At 46.1% G+C, this 18,963-nt stretch overlaps 1 protein-coding gene across 1 annotated transcript in view; it reads right to left on the minus strand.

Moving 5' to 3' along the window:
• myo10l3 (myosin X, like 3) overlaps window positions 1-18,963 on the minus strand; it is a 250,853-nt gene that overhangs the window by 34,354 nt on the left and 197,536 nt on the right. Inside the window, exons 25-30 of the mRNA XM_065019717.1 lie at window positions 17,561-17,804; window positions 14,869-14,964; window positions 13,116-13,209; window positions 12,810-13,008; window positions 11,406-11,594; window positions 10,854-11,011 (exon numbers count right to left, since the gene is read on the minus strand). Coding sequence (XP_064875789.1) covers window positions 10,854-11,011; window positions 11,406-11,594; window positions 12,810-13,008; window positions 13,116-13,209; window positions 14,869-14,964; window positions 17,561-17,804 — 980 coding nt within the window. The remainder of the gene's footprint in view (window positions 1-10,853; window positions 11,012-11,405; window positions 11,595-12,809; window positions 13,009-13,115; window positions 13,210-14,868; window positions 14,965-17,560; window positions 17,805-18,963) is intronic.

An 18,963-nucleotide genomic window follows, 5' to 3' on the forward strand; every position in this document is an offset into this window, starting at 1 on the left:
ACTGTACAGGCCCAGTTTAGTACCTCACTACACTCAGTGTGACTGTACAGGCCCAGTTTAGTACATCACTGCAGTGTGACTGTACAGGCCCAGTTTAGTACATCACTACAGTGTGACTGTACAGGCCCAGTTTAGTACATCACTTCACATCAGTGTGACTGTACAGGCCCAGTTTACTACATCACTACAGTGTGACTGTACAGGCCCAGTTTACTACATCACTACAGTGTGACTGTACAGGCCCAGTTTAGTACCTCACTTCACTACAGTGTACAGGCCCAGTTTAGTACCTCACTTCACTACAGTGTGACTGTACAGGCCCAGTTTAGTACCTCACCTCACTACAGTGTGACTGTACAGGCCCAGTTTAGTACCTCACTACAGTGTGACTGTACAGGCCCAGTTTAGTACCTCACTACAGTGTGACTGTACAGGCCCAGTTTAGTACCTCACTACAGTGTGACTGTACAGGCCCAGTTTAGTACCTTCACTACAGTGTGACTGTACAGGCCCAGTTTAGTACCTCACTACAGTGTGACTGTACAGGCCCAGTTTAGTACCTCACTACAGTGTGACTGTACAGGCCCAGTTTAGTACCTCACTTCACTACAGTGTGACTGTACAGGCCCAGTTTAGTACCTCCTCACTACAGTGTGACTGTACAGGCCCAGTTTAGTACCTCACTACACTACAGTGTGACTGTACAGGCCCAGTTTAGTACTTCACTACACATCAGTGTGACTGTACAGGCCCAGTTTAGTACCTCACTACAGTGTGACTGTACAGGCCCAGTTTAGTACATCACTACAGTGTGACTGTACAGGCCCAGTTTAGTACATCACTTCACATCAGTGTGACTGTACAGGCCCAGTTTACTACATCACTACAGTGTGACTGTACAGGCCCAGTTTACTACATCACTACAGTGTGACTGTACAGGCCCAGTTTAGTACCTCATCACTTCACTACAGTGTGACTGTACAGGCCCAGTTTAGTACCTCACCTCACTACAGTGTGACTGTACAGGCCCAGTTTAGTACCTCACTACAGTGTGACTGTACAGGCCCAGTTTAGTACCTCACTACAGTGTGACTGTACAGGCCCAGTTTAGTACCTCACTACAGTGTGACTGTACAGGCCCAGTTTAGTACCTCACTTCACTACAGTGTGACTGTACAGGCCCAGTTTAGTACCTCACTACAGTGTGACTGTACAGGCCCAGTTTAGTACCTCACTACAGTGTGACTGTACAGGCCCAGTTTAGTACCTCACTTCACTACAGTGTGACTGTACAGGCCCAGTTTAGTACCTCACCTCACTACAGTGTGACTGTACAGGCCCAGTTTAGTACCTCACTACAGTGTGACTGTACAGGCCCAGTTTAGTACCTCACTACAGTGTGACTGTACAGGCCCAGTTTAGTACCTCACTTACAGTGTGACTGTACAGGCCCAGTTTAGTACCTCACCTCACTACAGTGTGACTGTACAGGCCCAGTTTAGTACCTCACTACACTACAGTGTGACTGTACAGGCCCAGTTTAGAACCTCACCTCACTACAGTGTGACTGTACAGGCCCAGTTTAGTACCTCACTTCACATCAGTGTGACTGTACAGGCCCAGTTTAGTACCTCACCTCACTACAGTGTGACTGTACAGGCCCAGTTCAGAACCTCACCTCACTACAGTGTGACTGTACAGGCCCAGTTTAGAACCTCACCTCACTACAGTGTGACTGTACAGGCCCAGTTTAGTACCTCACTTCACATCAGTGTGACTGTACAGGACCAGTTTAGTACCTCACTTCACATCAGTGTGACTGTACAGGCCCAGTTTAGTACCTCACTACAGTGTGACTGTACTGGCCCAGTTTAGTACCTCACTACAGTGTGACTGTACAGGCCCAGTTTAGTACCTCACTACAGTGTGACTGTATGGCCCACTACTGGCCCAGTTTAGTACCCCTCACTACAGTGTGACTGTACTGGCCCACCTCACTACACTACAGCGTGACTGTACTGGCCCAGTTTAGTACATCACTACAGTGTGACTGTACAGGCCCAGTTTAGTACATCACTACAGTGTGACTGTACAGGCCCAGTTTAGTACATCACTACAGTGTGACTGTACAGGCCCAGTTTACTACATCACTACAGTGTGACTGTACAGGCCCAGTTTAGTACCTCACTTCACATCAGTGTGACTGTACAGGACCAGTTTAGTACCTCACTTCACATCAGTGTGACTGTACAGGCCCAGTTTAGTACCTCACTACAGTGTGACTGTATAGGCCCAGTTTAGTACCTCACTACAGTGTGACTGTACAGGCCCAGTTTAGTACCTCACTTCACATCAGTGTGACTGTACAGGCCCAGTTTAGTACCTCACCTCACTACAGTGTGACTGTACAGGCCCAGTTCAGAACCTCACCTCACTACAGTGTGACTGTACAGGCCCAGTTTAGAACCTCACCTCACTACAGTGTGACTGTACAGGCCCAGTTTAGTACCTCACTTCACATCAGTGTGACTGTACAGGACCAGTTTAGTACCTCACTTCACATCAGTGTGACTGTACAGGCCCAGTTTAGTACCTCACTACAGTGTGACTGTACTGGCCCAGTTTAGTACCTCACTACAGTGTGACTGTACAGGCCCAGTTTAGTACCTCACTACAGTGTGACTGTACTGGCCCAGTTTAGTACCTCACTACAGTGTGACTGTACTGGCCCAGTTTAGTACCTCACTACACTACAGCGTGACTGTACTGGCCCAGTTTAGTACATCACTACAGTGTGACTGTACAGGCCCAGTTTAGTACATCACTACAGTGTGACTGTACAGGCCCAGTTTAGTACATCACTACAGTGTGACTGTACAGGCCCAGTTTACTACATCACTACAGTGTGACTGTACAGGCCCAGTTTACTACATCACTACAGTGTGACTGTACAGGCCCAGTTTAGTACCTCACTTCACTACAGTGTACAGGCCCAGTTTAGTACCTCACTTCACTACAGTGTGACTGTACAGGCCCAGTTTAGTACCTCACCTCACTACAGTGTGACTGTACAGGCCCAGTTTAGTACCTCACTACAGTGTGACTGTACAGGCCCAGTTTAGTACCTCACTACAGTGTGACTGTACAGGCCCAGTTTAGTACCTCACTTCACTACAGTGTGACTGTACAGGCCCAGTTTAGTACCTCACTACAGTGTGACTGTACAGGCCCAGTTTAGTACCTCACTACAGTGTGACTGTACAGGCCCAGTTTAGTACCTCACTACAGTGTGACTGTACAGGCCCAGTTTAGTACCTCACTTCACTACAGTGTGACTGTACAGGCCCAGTTTAGTACCTCACCTCACTACAGTGTGACTGTACAGGCCCAGTTTAGTACCTCACTACACTACAGTGTGACTGTACAGGCCCAGTTTAGTACTTCACTACACATCAGTGTGACTGTACAGGCCCAGTTTAGTACCTCACTGCAGTGTGACTGTACAAGCCCAGTTTAGTACCTCACTACAGTGTGACTGTACAAGCCCAGTTTAGTACCTCACTTCACATCAGTGTGACTGTACAGGCCCAGTTTACTACATCACTACAGTGTGACTGTACAGGCCCAGTTTACTACATCACTACAGTGTGACTGTACAGGCCCAGTTTAGTACCTCACTTCACTACAGTGTACAGGCCCAGTTTAGTACCTCACTTCACTACAGTGTGACTGTACAGGCCCAGTTTAGTACCTCACCTCACTACAGTGTGACTGTACAGGCCCAGTTTAGTACCTCACTACAGTGTGACTGTACAGGCCCAGTTTAGTACCTCACTACAGTGTGACTGTACAGGCCCAGTTTAGTACCTCACTACAGTGTGACTGTACAGGCCCAGTTTAGTACCTCACTTCACTACAGTGTGACTGTACAGGCCCAGTTTAGTACCTCACTACAGTGTGACTGTACAGGCCCAGTTTAGTACCTCACTACAGTGTGACTGTACAGGCCCAGTTTAGTACCTCACTTCACTACAGTGTGACTGTACAGGCCCAGTTTAGTACCTCACCTCACTACAGTGTGACTGTCACCTCACTACAGTGTGACTGTACAGGCCCAGTTTAGTACCTCACTACAGTGTGACTGTACAGGCCCAGTTTAGTACCTCACTCACTACAGTGTGACTGTACAGGCCCAGTTTAGTACCTCACCTCACTACAGTGTGACTGTACAGGCCCAGTTTAGTACCTCACTACACTACAGTGTGACTGTACAGGCCCAGTTTAGAACCTCACCTCACTACAGTGTGACTGTACAGGCCCAGTTTAGTACCTCACTTCACATCAGTGTGACTGTACAGGACCAGTTTAGTACCTCACTTCACATCAGTGTGACTGTACAGGCCCAGTTTAGTACCTCACTACAGTGTGACTGTATAGGCCCAGTTTAGTACCTCACTACAGTGTGACTGTACAGGCCCAGTTTAGTACCTCACTTCACATCAGTGTGACTGTACAGGCCCAGTTTAGTACCTCACCTCACCTCACTACAGTGTGACTGTACAGGCCCAGTTCAGAACCTCACCTCACTACAGTGTGACTGTACAGGCCCAGTTTAGAACCTCACCTCACTACAGTGTGACTGTACAGGCCCAGTTTAGTACCTCACTTCACATCAGTGTGACTGTACAGGCCCAGTTTAGTACCTCACTTCACATCAGTGTGACTGTACAGGCCCAGTTTAGTACCTCACTACAGTGTGACTGTACTGGCCCAGTTTAGTACCTCACTACAGTGTGACTGTACTGGCCCAGTTTAGTACCTCACTACAGTGTGACTGTACAGGCCCAGTTTAGTACATCACTACAGTGTGACTGTACAGGCCCAGTTTAGTACATCACTACAGTGTGACTGTACAGGCCCAGTTTACTACATCACTACAGTGTGACTGTACAGGCCCAGTTTAGTACCTCACTACAGTGTGACTGTACAGGCCCAGTTTAGTACCTCACTACAGTGTGACTGTACAGGCCCAGTTTAGTACATCACTACAGTGTGACTGTACAGGCCCAGTTTAGTACATCACTACAGTGTGACTGTACAGGCCCAGTTTACTACATCACTACAGTGTGACTGTACAGGCCCAGTTTACTACATCACTACAGTGTGACTGTACAGGCCCAGTTTAGTACCTCACTTCACTACAGTGTACAGGCCCAGTTTAGTACCTCACTTCACTACAGTGTGACTGTACAGGCCCAGTTTAGTACCTCACCTCACTACAGTGTGACTGTACAGGCCCAGTTTAGTACCTCACTTCACTAAAGTGTGACTGTACAGGCCCAGTTTAGTACCTCACTACAGTGTGACTGTACAGGCCCAGTTTAGTACCTCACTACAGTGTGACTGTACAGGCCCAGTTTAGTACCTCACTTCACTACAGTGTGACTGTACAGGCCCAGTTTAGTACCTCACCTCACTACAGTGTGACTGTACTGGCCCAGTTTAGTACCTCACTACAGTGTGACTGTACTGGCCCAGTTTAGTACCTCACTACAGTGTGACTGTACAGGCCCAGTTTAGTACCTCACTACAGTGTGACTGTACTGGCCCAGTTTAGTACCTCACTACAGTGTGACTGTACTGGCCCAGTTTAGTACCTCACTACACTACAGCGTGACTGTACTGGCCCAGTTTAGTACATCACTACAGTGTGACTGTACAGGCCCAGTTTGTACAGGCAGTGTGACTGTACAGGCCCAGTTTAGTACATCACTACAGTGTGACTGTACAGGCCCAGTTTACTACATCACTACAGTGTGACTGTACAGGCCCAGTTTACTACATCACTACAGTGTGACTGTACAGGCCCAGTTTAGTACCTCACTTCACTACAGTGTACAGGCCCAGTTTAGTACCTCACTTCACTACAGTGTGACTGTACAGGCCCAGTTTAGTACCTCACCTCACTACAGTGTGACTGTACAGGCCCAGTTTAGTACCTCACTTCACTAAAGTGTGACTGTACAGGCCCAGTTTAGTACCTCACTACAGTGTGACTGTACAGGCCCAGTTTAGTACCTCACTACAGTGTGACTGTACAGGCCCAGTTTAGTACATCACTACAGTGTGACTGTACAGGCCCAGTTTAGTACATCACTACAGTGTGACTGTACAGGCCCAGTTTACTACATCACTACAGTGTGACTGTACAGGCCCAGTTTACTACATCACTACAGTGTGACTGTACAGGCCCAGTTTAGTACCTCACTTCACTACAGTGTACAGGCCCAGTTTAGTACCTCACTTCACTACAGTGTGACTGTACAGGCCCAGTTTAGTACCTCACCTCACTACAGTGTGACTGTACAGGCCCAGTGTAGTACCTCACTTCACTAAAGTGTGACTGTACAGGCCCAGTTTAGTACCTCACTACAGTGTGACTGTACAGGCCCAGTTTAGTACCTCACTACAGTGTGACTGTACAGGCCCAGTTTAGTACCTCACTTCACTACAGTGTGACTGTACAGGCCCAGTTTAGTACCTCACCTCACTACAGTGTGACTGTACAGGCCCAGTTTAGTACCTCACTACAGTGTGACTGTACAGGCCCAGTTTAGTACCTCACTTCACTACAGTGTGACTGTACAGGCCCAGTTTAGTACCTCACCTCCCTACAGTGTGACTGTACAGGCCCAGTTTAGTACCTCACTACACTACAGTGTGACTGTACAGGCCCAGTTTAGTACTTCACTACACATCAGTGTGACTGTACAGGCCCAGTTTAGTACCTCACTGCAGTGTGACTGTACAAGCCCAGTTTAGTACCTCACTACAGTGTGACTGTACAAGCCCAGTTTAGTACCTCACTTTACATCAGTGTGACTGTACAGGCCCAGTTTAGTACCTCACTTCACTACAGTGTGACTGTACAGGCCCAGTTTAGAACCTCACCTCACTACAGTGTGACTGTACAGGCCCAGTTTAGTACCTCACTTCACATCAGTGTGACTGTACAGGACCAGTTTAGTACCTCACTTCACATCAGTGTGACTGTACAGGCCCAGTTTAGTACCTCACTACAGTGTGACTGTATAGGCCCAGTTTAGTACCTCACTACAGTGTGACTGTACAGGCCCAGTTTAGTACCTCACTTCACATCAGTGTGACTGTACAGGCCCAGTTTAGTACCTCACCTCACTACAGTGTGACTGTACAGGCCCAGTTTAGTACCTCACTACACTACAGTGTGACTGTACAGGCCCAGTTCAGAACCTCACCTCACTACAGTGTGACTGTACAGGCCCAGTTTAGAACCTCACCTCACTACAGTGTGACTGTACAGGCCCAGTTTAGTACCTCACTTCACATCAGTGTGACTGTACAGGACCAGTTTAGTACCTCACTTCACATCAGTGTGACTGTACAGGCCCAGTTTAGTACCTCACTACAGTGTGACTGTACTGGCCCAGTTTAGTACATCACTACAGTGTGACTGTACAGGCGCAGTTTAGTACATCACTACAGTGTGACTGTACAGGCCCAGTTTAGTACATCACTACAGTGTGACTGTACAGGCCCAGTTTACTACATCACTACAGTGTGACTGTACAGGCCCAGTTTACTACATCACTACAGTGTGACTGTACAGGCCCAGTTTAGTACCTCACTTCACTACAGTGTACAGGCCCAGTTTAGTACCTCACTTCACTACAGTGTGACTGTACAGGCCCAGTTTAGTACCTCACCTCACTACAGTGTGACTGTACAGGCCCAGTTTAGTACCTCACTTCACTAAAGTGTGACTGTACAGGCCCAGTTTAGTACCTCACTCCACTACAGTGTGACTGTACAGGCCCAGTTTAGTACCTCACTACAGTGTGACTGTACAGGCCCAGTTTAGTACCTCACTACAGTGTGACTGTACAGGCCCAGTTTAGTACATCACTACAGTGTGACTGTACAGGCGCAGTTTAGTACATCACTACAGTGTGACTGTACAGGCCCAGTTTAGTACATCACTACAGTGTGACTGTACAGGCCCAGTTTACTACATCACTACAGTGTGACTGTACAGGCCCAGTTTACTACATCACTACAGTGTGACTGTACAGGCCCAGTTTAGTACCTCACTTCACTACAGTGTACAGGCCCAGTTTAGTACCTCACTTCACTACAGTGTGACTGTACAGGCCCAGTTTAGTACCTCACCTCACTACAGTGTGACTGTACAGGCCCAGTTTAGTACCTCACTTCACTAAAGTGTGACTGTACAGGCCCAGTTTAGTACATCACTACAGTGTGACTGTACAGGCCCAGTTTAGTACCTCACTCCACTACAGTGTGACTGTACAGGCCCAGTTTAGTACCTCACTACAGTGTGACTGTACAGGCCCAGTTTAGTACCTCACTACAGTGTGACTGTACAGGCCCAGTTTAGTACCTCACTACAGTGTGACTGTACAGGCCCAGTTTAGTACCTCACCTCACTACAGTGTGACTGTACAGGCCCAGTTTAGTACCTCACCTCACTACAGTGTGACTGTACAGGCCCAGTTTAGTACTTCACTACACTACAGTGTGACTGTACATGCCCAGTTTAGTACCTCACTACACTACAGTGTGACTATACAGGCCCAGTTTAGTACCTCACTACAGTGTGACTGTACAGGCCCAGTTTAGTACATCACTACAGTGTGACTGTACAGGCCCCGTTTAGTACCTCACTTCACTACAGTGTGACTGTACAGGCCCAGTTTAGTACCTCACTACAGTGTGACTGTACAGGCCCAGTTTAGTACCTCACTTCAAGACAGTGTGACTGTACAGGCCCAGTTTAGTACCTCACTGCAGTGTGACTGTACAAGCCCAGTTTAGTACCTCACTTCACATCAGTGTGACTGTACAGGCCCAGTTTAGTACCTCACTTCACTACAGTGTGACTGTACAGGCCCAGTTTAGAACCTCACCTCACTACAGTGTGACTGTACAGGCCCAGTTTAGTACCTCACTTCACATCAGTGTGACTGTACAGGCCCAGTTTAGTACCTCACTTCACATCAGTGTGACTGTACAGGCCCAGTTTAGTACCTCACTTCACATCAGTGTGACTGTACAGGCCCAGTTTAGTACCTCACTACAGTGTGACTGTCCCAGTTTAGTCCCAGTGTTACAGGCCCAGTTTACCTCACTACAGTGTGACTGTACAGGCCCAGTTTAGTACTACACTACAGTGTGACTGTACAGGCCCAGTTCAGAACCTCACCTCACTACAGTGTGACTGTACAGACCCAGTTTAGTACCTCACTACAGTGTGACTGTACAGGCCCAGTTTAGTACCTCACTTCACTACAGTGTGACTGTACAGGCCCAGTTTAGTACCTCACTACACTACAGTGTGACTGTACAGGCCCAGTTTAGTACCTCACTACACTACAGTGTGACTGTACAGGCCCAGTTTAGTACCTCACTACACTACAGTGTGACTGTACAGGCCCAGTTTAGTACCTCACTACAGTGTGACTGTACAGGCCCAGTTTAGTACCTCACTACAGTGTGACTGTATAGGCCCAGTTTACTACATCACTACAGTGTGACTGTACAGGCCCAGTTTAGTACCTCACTACAATGTGACTGTACAGGCCCAGTTTAGTACCTCACCTCCCTACAGTGTGACTGTACAGGCCCAGTTTAGTACCTCACTACAGTGTGACTGTACACGCCCAGTTTAGTACCTCACTACACTACAGTGTGACTGTACAGGCCCAGTTTAGTACCTCACTACAGTGTGACTGTACAGGCCCAGTTTAGTACCTCACTACACTACAGTGTGACTGTACAGGCCCAGTTTAGTACCTCACTACAGTGTGACTGTATAGGCCCAGTTTAGTACCTCACTACAGTGTGACTGTACAGGCCCAGTTTAGTACCTCACGACAGTGTGACTGTACAGGCCCAGTTTAGTACCTCACTACAATGTGACTGTACAGGCCCAGTTTAGTACCTCACTACAGTGTGACTGTACAGGCCCAGTTTAGTACCTCACTTCACTACAGTGTGACTGTACAGGCCCAGTTTAGTACCACACTACAGTGTGACTGTGTGTCCCTGCTGGCCATAATCAGAGGCTGCAACGGTAAATGACGCCACAGCTAGGAGGAGGAACAGGGGTTACATTTGAGCTCAGGGACAAATGTAACTAGACTGGTCTCAGATCTGGACAAATGTAACTAGACTGGTCTCAGATCTGGACAAATGTAACTAGACTGGTCTCAGGTCTGGACAAATGTAACTAGACTGGTCTCAGGTCTGGACAAATGTAACTAGACCTGGTCTCAGGTCTGGACAAATGTAACTAGACCTGGTCTCAGGTCTGGACAAATGTAACTAGACCTGGTCTCAGGTCTGGACAAATGTAACTAGACCTGGTCTCAGGTCTGGACAAATGTAACTAGACTGGTCTCAGGTTTGGACAAATGTAACTAGACTGGTCTCAGGTCTGGACAAATGTAACTAGACTGGTCTCAGGTCTGGACAAATGTAACTAGACTGGTCTCAGGTCTGGACACATGTAACTAGACTGGTCTCAGGTCTGGACACATGTAACTAGACTGGTCTCAGGTCTGGACACATGTAACTAGACTGGTCTCAGGTCTGGACACATGTAACTAGACTGGTCTCAGGTCTGTCTGTGCCGTCTTGCCAAACACGAATCAATGATATAGAAGTTGGCAAGACAACACAAACAGATCTGGAACCAGGCTAAAATGCAAATTCATCTGACATAAAATGACCATGTCAGTATGAAGGCTGGTGATTGGTTGACTGGCTGTATGCAGGCTGGTGATTGGCTGTACCTTGATGTCCCTGATGAGTTGCTGTGTGGGTGTCTCTATGGGAACCTTGCTGTCGACAGCCCCCTGTATGGCCGACGCCCAGCGCATAGCCTCGTTCAGTAGTTTGGTGTAGAGGTGGTACGAGTGTTTACGGCCGTGGACGATAATGCACCAGTAACCTGGTGGGGAGGGTTAGAATAGTCAGAGTTATTCAAGGAGCACTGACATAGTACGATAGCACATCAATCTCAGGTGGGATTACGACAGAGTATTGTATGGTCGACAGACACACATTCATCTTTACCATGACTGACTGAAATGCATTAGCCTGGTCCCAGATGTATTTTCTGCTGTCTTGCCAACTCTCATGGTCTTTGTCACTAATAGGAACTTGTCAAGACGGCACAAACAGACCTGGGACCAGGCTAGAAATGCAACGCGCAGCACAGGCCACTACTCTCCCAGTCTGTGTCCCAAATGGCACCCTATTCCCTCTATAGGACACTTCTTTTGAGCAGACCCCTATGGCACTATGAAAGGGAAAAGGGTGCCACATTCTCAGTCTCTACCTACCGGTGTCCTTGAAGACCTTCTCGTCGGGCTGGACCACAGAGCAGAGACTGTTGAGGACCAGGGTCCCCAGCTTGGACACACTGCGCTCTGAAGACTTGTAGTAGTCCAGAGAGTTAGAGGTCAATACAAACCATCTCTTCTTCAGCTTCAGACTAGTACTCTTAGCCCTTATCTCCTTGTGAAGCCAACCTGGGAAGAGAGAGAGAAGGACACTAAGGTATTGTCCAGTACTGAGAACAGACAACATATTTAAAAATATAAAATATATATCAAAATGTAAAAAAATATCAGTTGTTAAATGTTCATGATGGTTCCAAAATATGTACAGTACCAGTCCAAAGTTTGTTTTGACTATTTTCTACATTGTAGAATAATAGTGAAGACATCAAAACTATGAAATAACACATATGGAATCATGTAGTAACCAAAAAAGTGTTAAACAAATCAACATATATTTTAGATTTGAGATTCTTCAAAGTAGACACCCTTTGCCTTGACAGCTTTGCACACTCTTAACCAGCTTCATGACCTGGAATGCTGTTCCAACAGTCTTGAAGGAGTTCCCACATGTGCTGCGCCCTTAGTCTGCGGTCCAACTCATCCCAAACGGGTTGAGGTCGGGTGATTGTTGAGGTCAGGTCATCTGACACAGCACTCCATCATTCTCCTTCTTGGTCAAATAGCCCTTACACAGACTTTAGGTGTGTTTTGGGTCATTGTCCTGTTGAAAAACAAACGAGTCCCACGAAGCACAAACCAGATGGGATGGTGTATCACTGCAGAATGCTGTGGTAGCCATGCTGGTTAAGTGTGCCTTGAATTCTAAATAAATCACAGACATTGTCACCAGCAAAGCACCCCCACACCTCTTCCTCCATGCTTCACTGTGGGAACCACACTTACGGTGATCATCCGTTCACCAACTCTGGGTCTTACAAAGACACTCATCAGACCAAAGGACAGATTGGACATTAGACCGGTGGCATTGCTCGTGTTTCTTGGCCCAAGCAAGTCTGTTCTTCTTATTGGTGTCCTTTAGTAGTGGTTTCTTTGCAGCAATTCGACCATGAAGGTCTGATTCACAGTCTCCTCAGCTGTTACTTGAACTCTGAAGCATTTATTTGGGCTGCAATCCGAGGTAAAGTTAATTGCTGATTTCTGAGGCTGGTAACTAATGAACTTATCCTCTGCAGCAGAGGTAACTCAGGGTCTTCATTTCCTGTGGCGGTCCTCATTGAGAGCCAGTTTCATCGTAGCGCTTGATGGTTTTTGTGACTGCACTTGAAGAAACTTTCAGAGTTCTTGTATACCACCCATACCTTGACACAACACAACTGATTGGCTCAAACACATAAAAAAATATTTAAAAAATTCCACAAATGAACTGTGATGTACATCACTAACCTCTGACCAGGAAGTCCTGTCCGTCTATCCTGGCGTCTCCTTTAGGCTTCTGCAGCAGGCCGATCCAGTGGTGCATCTCTTCAGGCGTCTCAGTGTTGCAGTGGACCACACGGTTAGCAGTGATGATGACAAACGAGTTGGGTCTGTCAGGGTTGTCTGACGCGCACACAGAGTCGATCAGTCCAACATCCACAGTTCCCTGTGGTGAAATTTGAAGTTCAGAACATTGTCATGTCGTCAGTCAACGTGAACACTGCTGTAACTCGTAGAGATCGATAGACGTGATGGAGGAGGTTAGTTACTGACCACAGCGTTCTTGGGGTCGGCCTGCTCATGGTTCATCTCCATCAGCTGGTCTGGACTGGCACTGTGGACACGACTCAGCACGTTGAACCAGCCACTGGAGGGAGAGAGGTAAGGATTCCACCGAGCAATACACTGGTGAACCACTAGGGGTAAAACAACACTGGTGGACCACTAGAGGTAATACAACACTGGTGGACCACTAGGGGTAATACAACACTGGTGGACCACTAGGGGTAATACAACATCTATACAACACTGGGGGACCACTAGGGGTAATACAACATATATACAACACTGGTGGACCACTAGGGGTAATACAACACTGGTGGACCACTAGGGGTAATACAACATCTATACAACACTGGGGGACCACTAGGGGTAATACAACATCTATACAACACTGGTGGACCACTAGGGGTAATACAACATCTATACAACACTGGTGAACCACTAGGGGTAATACAACATCTATACAACACTGGGGGACCACATCTATACAACACTGGTGGACCACTAGGGGTAATACAACATCTATACAACACTGGGGGACCACTAGGGGTAATACAACATCTATACAACACTGGTGGACCACTAGGGGAAATACAACACTGGTGGACCACAAGGGGTAATACAACATCTATACAACACTGGGGGACCACTATGGGTAATACAACATCTATATAACACTGGTGGACCACTAGGGGTAATACAACATCTATACAACACTGGTGGACCACTAGGGGTAATACAACACTGGTGAACCACTAGGGGTAATACAACATCTATACAACACTGGTGGACCACTAGGGGTAATACAACACTGGTGGACCACTAGGGGTAATACAACACTGGTGGACCACTAGGGGTAATACAACATCTATACAACACTGAGGGACCACTAGGGGTAATACAACATCTATACAACACTGGTGGACCACTAGGGGTAATACAACATCTATACAACACTGGGGGACCACTAGGGGTAATACAACACTGGTGGACCACTAGGGGTAATACAACACTGGTGGACCACTAGGGGTAATACAACACTGGGGGACCACTAGGGGTAATACAACATCTATACAACACTGGTGGACCACTAGGGGTAATACAACATCTATACAACACTGGTGGACCACTAGGGGTAATACAACACTGGTGGACCACTAGGGGTAATACAACACTGGTGGACCACTAGGGGTAATACAACATCTATACAACACTGGGGGACCACTAGGGGTAATACAACACTGGTGGACCACTAGGGGTAATACAACACTGGTGGACCACTAGGGGTAATACAACACTGGGGAACCACTAGGGGTAATACAACACTGGTGGACCACTAGGGGTAATACAACACTGGGGGACCACTAGGGGTAATACAACATCTATACAACACTGGTGGACCACTAGGGGTAATACAACATCTATACAACACTTGGGGACCACTAGGGGTAATACAACACTGGTGGACCACTAGGGGTAATACAACATCTATACAACACTGGTGAGTGTGAGTTCCATGGTGGTGTTGACTAGACTCTGGGCAGAAGAGGGCTAGACTCTGGGCAGAAGAGGGCTAGACTCTGGGCAGAAGAGGGCTAGACTCTGGGCAGAAGAGGGCTAGACTCTGGGCAGAAGAGGGCTAGACTCTGGGCAGAAGAGGGCTAGACTCTGGGCAGAAGAGGGCTAGACTCTGGGCAGAAGAGGGCTAGACTCTGGACAGAAGAGGGCTAGACTCTGGACAGACCTGGCATCTTCAGGAGTCTCTGCGTAGATGTGGTAGGTTCTCTCTTCAGTCACGATGTTCAAAGCATTCTCTTTGGCATGGTTATCCACTATGTCCCTGTAGACAGCAGGATAGGACACCACTGTGATTATTATTATTTGACCCTGCTGGTCATTTAGGAACATTTGAACATCTTGGCCATGTTCTGTTATAATCTCTACCCGGCACAGCCAGAAGAGGACTGGCCACCCCACATAGCTTGGTTCCTCTAGGTTTCTTCCTAGGTTTTGGCCTTTCTAGGGAGTTTTTCCTAGCCACCGTGCTTCTACACCTGCATTGCTTGCTGTTTAGTGTTTTAGGCTGGGTTTCTGTACAGCACTTTGTGACATCAGCTGATGTAAGAAGGGCTTTATAAATACTTTTGATTAGTAATGTATTAATCTAGTAATGTATTAATCTAGTAATGTACCAGTCTAGTAATGTATTAATCTAGTAATGTATTAATCTAGTAATGTACCAGTCTAGTAATGTACCAGTCTAGTAATGTATTAATCTAGTAATGTACCAGTCTAGTAATGTACCAGTCTAGTAATGTATTAATCTAGTAATGTACCAGTCTAGTAATGTATTAATCTAGTAATGTACCAGTCTAGTAATGTACCAGTCTAGTAATGTACCAGTCTAGTAATGTATTAATCTAGTAATGTACCAGTCTAGTAATGTATTAATCTAGTAATGTACCAGTCTAGTAATGTATTAATCTAGTAATATACCAGTCTAGTAATGTATTAATCTAGTAATGTACCAGTCTAGTAATGTACCAGTTTAGTAATGTATTAATCTAGTAATGTATTAATCTAGTAATGTACCAGTCTAGTAATGTACCAGTCTAGTAATGTACCAGTCTAGTAATGTACCAGTCTAGTAATGTATTAATCTCGTAATGTATTCATCTAGTAATGTACCAGTCTAGTAATATACCAGTCTAGTAATGTATTAATCTAATAATGTATTAATCTAGTAATATACCAGTCTAGTAATGTATTAATCTAATAATGTATTAATCTAGTAATATACCAGTCTAGTAATGTATTAATCTATTAATGTACCAGTCTAGTAATGTATTAATCTCGTAATGTATTAATCTAGTAATGTACCAGTTTAGTAATGTACCAGTCTAGTAATGTACCAGTCTAGTAATGTATTCATCTAGTAATGTACCAGTCTAGTAATGTACCAGTCTAGTAATGTACCAGTCTAGTAATGTATTAATCTCGTAATGTATTCATCTAGTAATGTACCAGTCTAGTAATGTATTAATCTAGTAATGTATTAATCTAGTAATGTACCCGTCTAGTAATGTACCAGTCTAGTAATGTATTCATCTAGTAATGTATTCATCTAGTAATGTACCAGTCTAGTAATGTACCCGTCTAGTAATGTACCAGTCTAGTAATGTATTCATCTAGTAATGTACCAGTCTAGTAATGTACCAGTCTAGTAATGTACCAGTCTAGTAATGTACCAGTCTAGTAATGTATTAATCTCGTAATGTATTCATCTAGTAATGTACCAGTCTAGTAATGTACCAGTCTAGTAATGTATTAATCTAGTAATGTATTAATCTAGTAATGTACCCGTCTAGTAATGTACCAGTCTAGTAATGTATTCATCTAGTAATGTATTCATCTAGTAATGTACCAGTCTAGTAATGTACCCGTCTAGTAATGTCTAGTAATGTATTAATCTAGTAATGTAGTCTAGTAATGTACCAGTCTAGTAATGTATTAATCTAGTAATGTACCAGTCTAGTAATGTACCAGTCTAGTAATGTATTCATCTAGTAATGTACCCGTCTAGTAATGTACCAGTCTAGTAATGTATTAATCTCGTAATGTACCAGTCTAGTAATGTATTAATCTAGTAATGTACCAGTTTAGTAATGTACCAGTCTAGTAATGTACCAGTCTAGTAATGTATTCATCTAGTAATGTATTCATCTAGTAATGTACCAGTCTAGTAATGTATTAATCTAGTAATGTACCAGTCTAGTAATGTACCAGTCTAGTAATGTACCAGTCTAGTAATGTACCAGTCTAGTAATGTATTCATCTAGTAATATACCAGTCTAGTAATGTACCAGTCTAGTAATGTACCAGTCTAGTAATGTACCAGTCTAGTAATGTATTAATCTCGTAATGTACCAGTCTAGTAATGTACCAGTCTAGTAATGTATTAATCTCGTAATGTACCAGTCTAGTAATGTACCAGTCTAGTAATGTACCAGTACCAGTCTAGTAATGTACCAGTCTAGTAATGTACCAGTCTAGTAATGTATTCATCTCATAATGTATTAATCTAGTAATGTACCAGTCTAGTAATGTACCAGTCTAGTAATGTATTCAGCTAGTAATGTATTAATCTAGTAACGTGTAAGATACATTTTTGCCAGAGTTCTAAAAAGTAAAATCAGGAGAAGAGAAACTGTAACTGGAAAGAACATGGCTGTGTTCACACAGGCAGCCCAATTCTGATCTTTTCACTAACTGTTCTTTTGACCAATTAGACCAGTTGAAGCAGATCTGATGTGATTTGTCAAAATACCAATTAGTGGGAAAAAAAAAAGATCAGAATCTGTCTGCCTGTGTGAATGCAGCCTTGGAGGTGAACGTTAGGTTAGCCTGTTTCATCAGATATGGGAGTAGATTCTTACATGGCGGAGCGGATGTCCACGGTCCCCTTCAGTTTCTCCTCGCTGTCGCTCTCAAAGTACATGAGTTTATCGTCTCTCAGTACGAACCAGCGCAGCTTCCAGTTCCGTCTGGACAGAGTGGACATGCCACCTCCCTTCTTATACAGCCAGCCACTCTTCAGACTGTCCTGCTTAGCCCTGAACCACATGAAGGTTTCGTCCTTCAACACACACCACCTCCGTCGCCAGGGGATCATCAGTCCACCTGGAGAACGGAGGGGGGGAGAGGAGAGAGAGAGGGGGAGGAGAGAGAGAAGGGAGAGTGATCATCAGTCCACCTGGAGAACGGAGGGGGGGAGAGGAGAGAGAGAGAGGGGGAGGAGAGAGAGAAGGAAGAGAGATCATCAGTCCACCTGGAGAATGGAGGGGGAGAGGAGAGAGAGAGAGGGGGAGGAGAGAGAGAAGGAGAGTGATCATCAGTCCACCTGGAGAACGGAGGGGGAGAGGAGAGAGAGAGAGGGGAGGAGAGAGAGAGATCATCAGTCCACCTGGAGAACGGAGGGGGAGAGGAGAGAGAGAGAGGGGAGGAGAGAGAGAAGGGAGAGAGATCATCAGTCCACCTGGAGAACGGAGGGGAGAGGAGAGAGAGAGAGGGGGAGGAGAGAGAGAAGGGAGAGTGATCATCAGTCCACCTGGAGAACGGAGGGGGAGAGAGAGAGAGAGAGGGGAGGAGAGAGAGAAGGGAGAGAGATCATCAGTCCACCTGGAGAACGGAGGGGGAGAGGAGAGAGAGAGAGGGGAGGAGAGAGAGAAGGGAGAGATCATCAGTCCACCTGGAGAACGGAGGGGGAGAGGAGAGAGAGAGAGGGGGAGGAGAGAGAGAAGGAGAGTGATCATCAGTCCACCTGGAGAACGGAGGGGGAGAGAGGAGAGAGAGAGAGGGGGAGGGGAGAGAGATCATCAGTCCACCTGGAGAACGGAGGGGGGAGAGGAGAGAGAGAGAGGGGGAGGAGAGAGAGAAGGGAGAGAGATCATCAGTCCACCTGGAGAACAGAGGGGGGGGGGGTTATCTACCAAATAATGTACACTGCTCAAAAAAAGAAAGGGAACACTTAAACACAATGTAGCTCCAAGTCAATCACACTTCTGTGAAATCAAACTGTCCACTTAGGAAGCAACACTGATTGACAATAAATGTCACATGCTGTTGAGCAAATGGAATAGACAACAGGTGGAAATTACAGGCAATTAGCAAGACACCCCCCAATAAAGGAGTGGTTCTGCAGGTGGTGACCACAGACCACTTCTCAGTTCCTATGCTTCCTGGCTGATGTTTTGGTCACTTTTGAATGCTGGCGGTGCTTTCCCTCTAGTGGTAGCATGAGACGGAGTCTACAACCCACACAAGTGGCTCAGGTAGTGCA

This window comes from Oncorhynchus nerka, linkage group LG1 (genome assembly GCF_034236695.1).
Source record: "Oncorhynchus nerka isolate Pitt River linkage group LG1, Oner_Uvic_2.0, whole genome shotgun sequence".
Classification (NCBI taxonomy): domain Eukaryota; kingdom Metazoa; phylum Chordata; class Actinopteri; order Salmoniformes; family Salmonidae; genus Oncorhynchus; species Oncorhynchus nerka.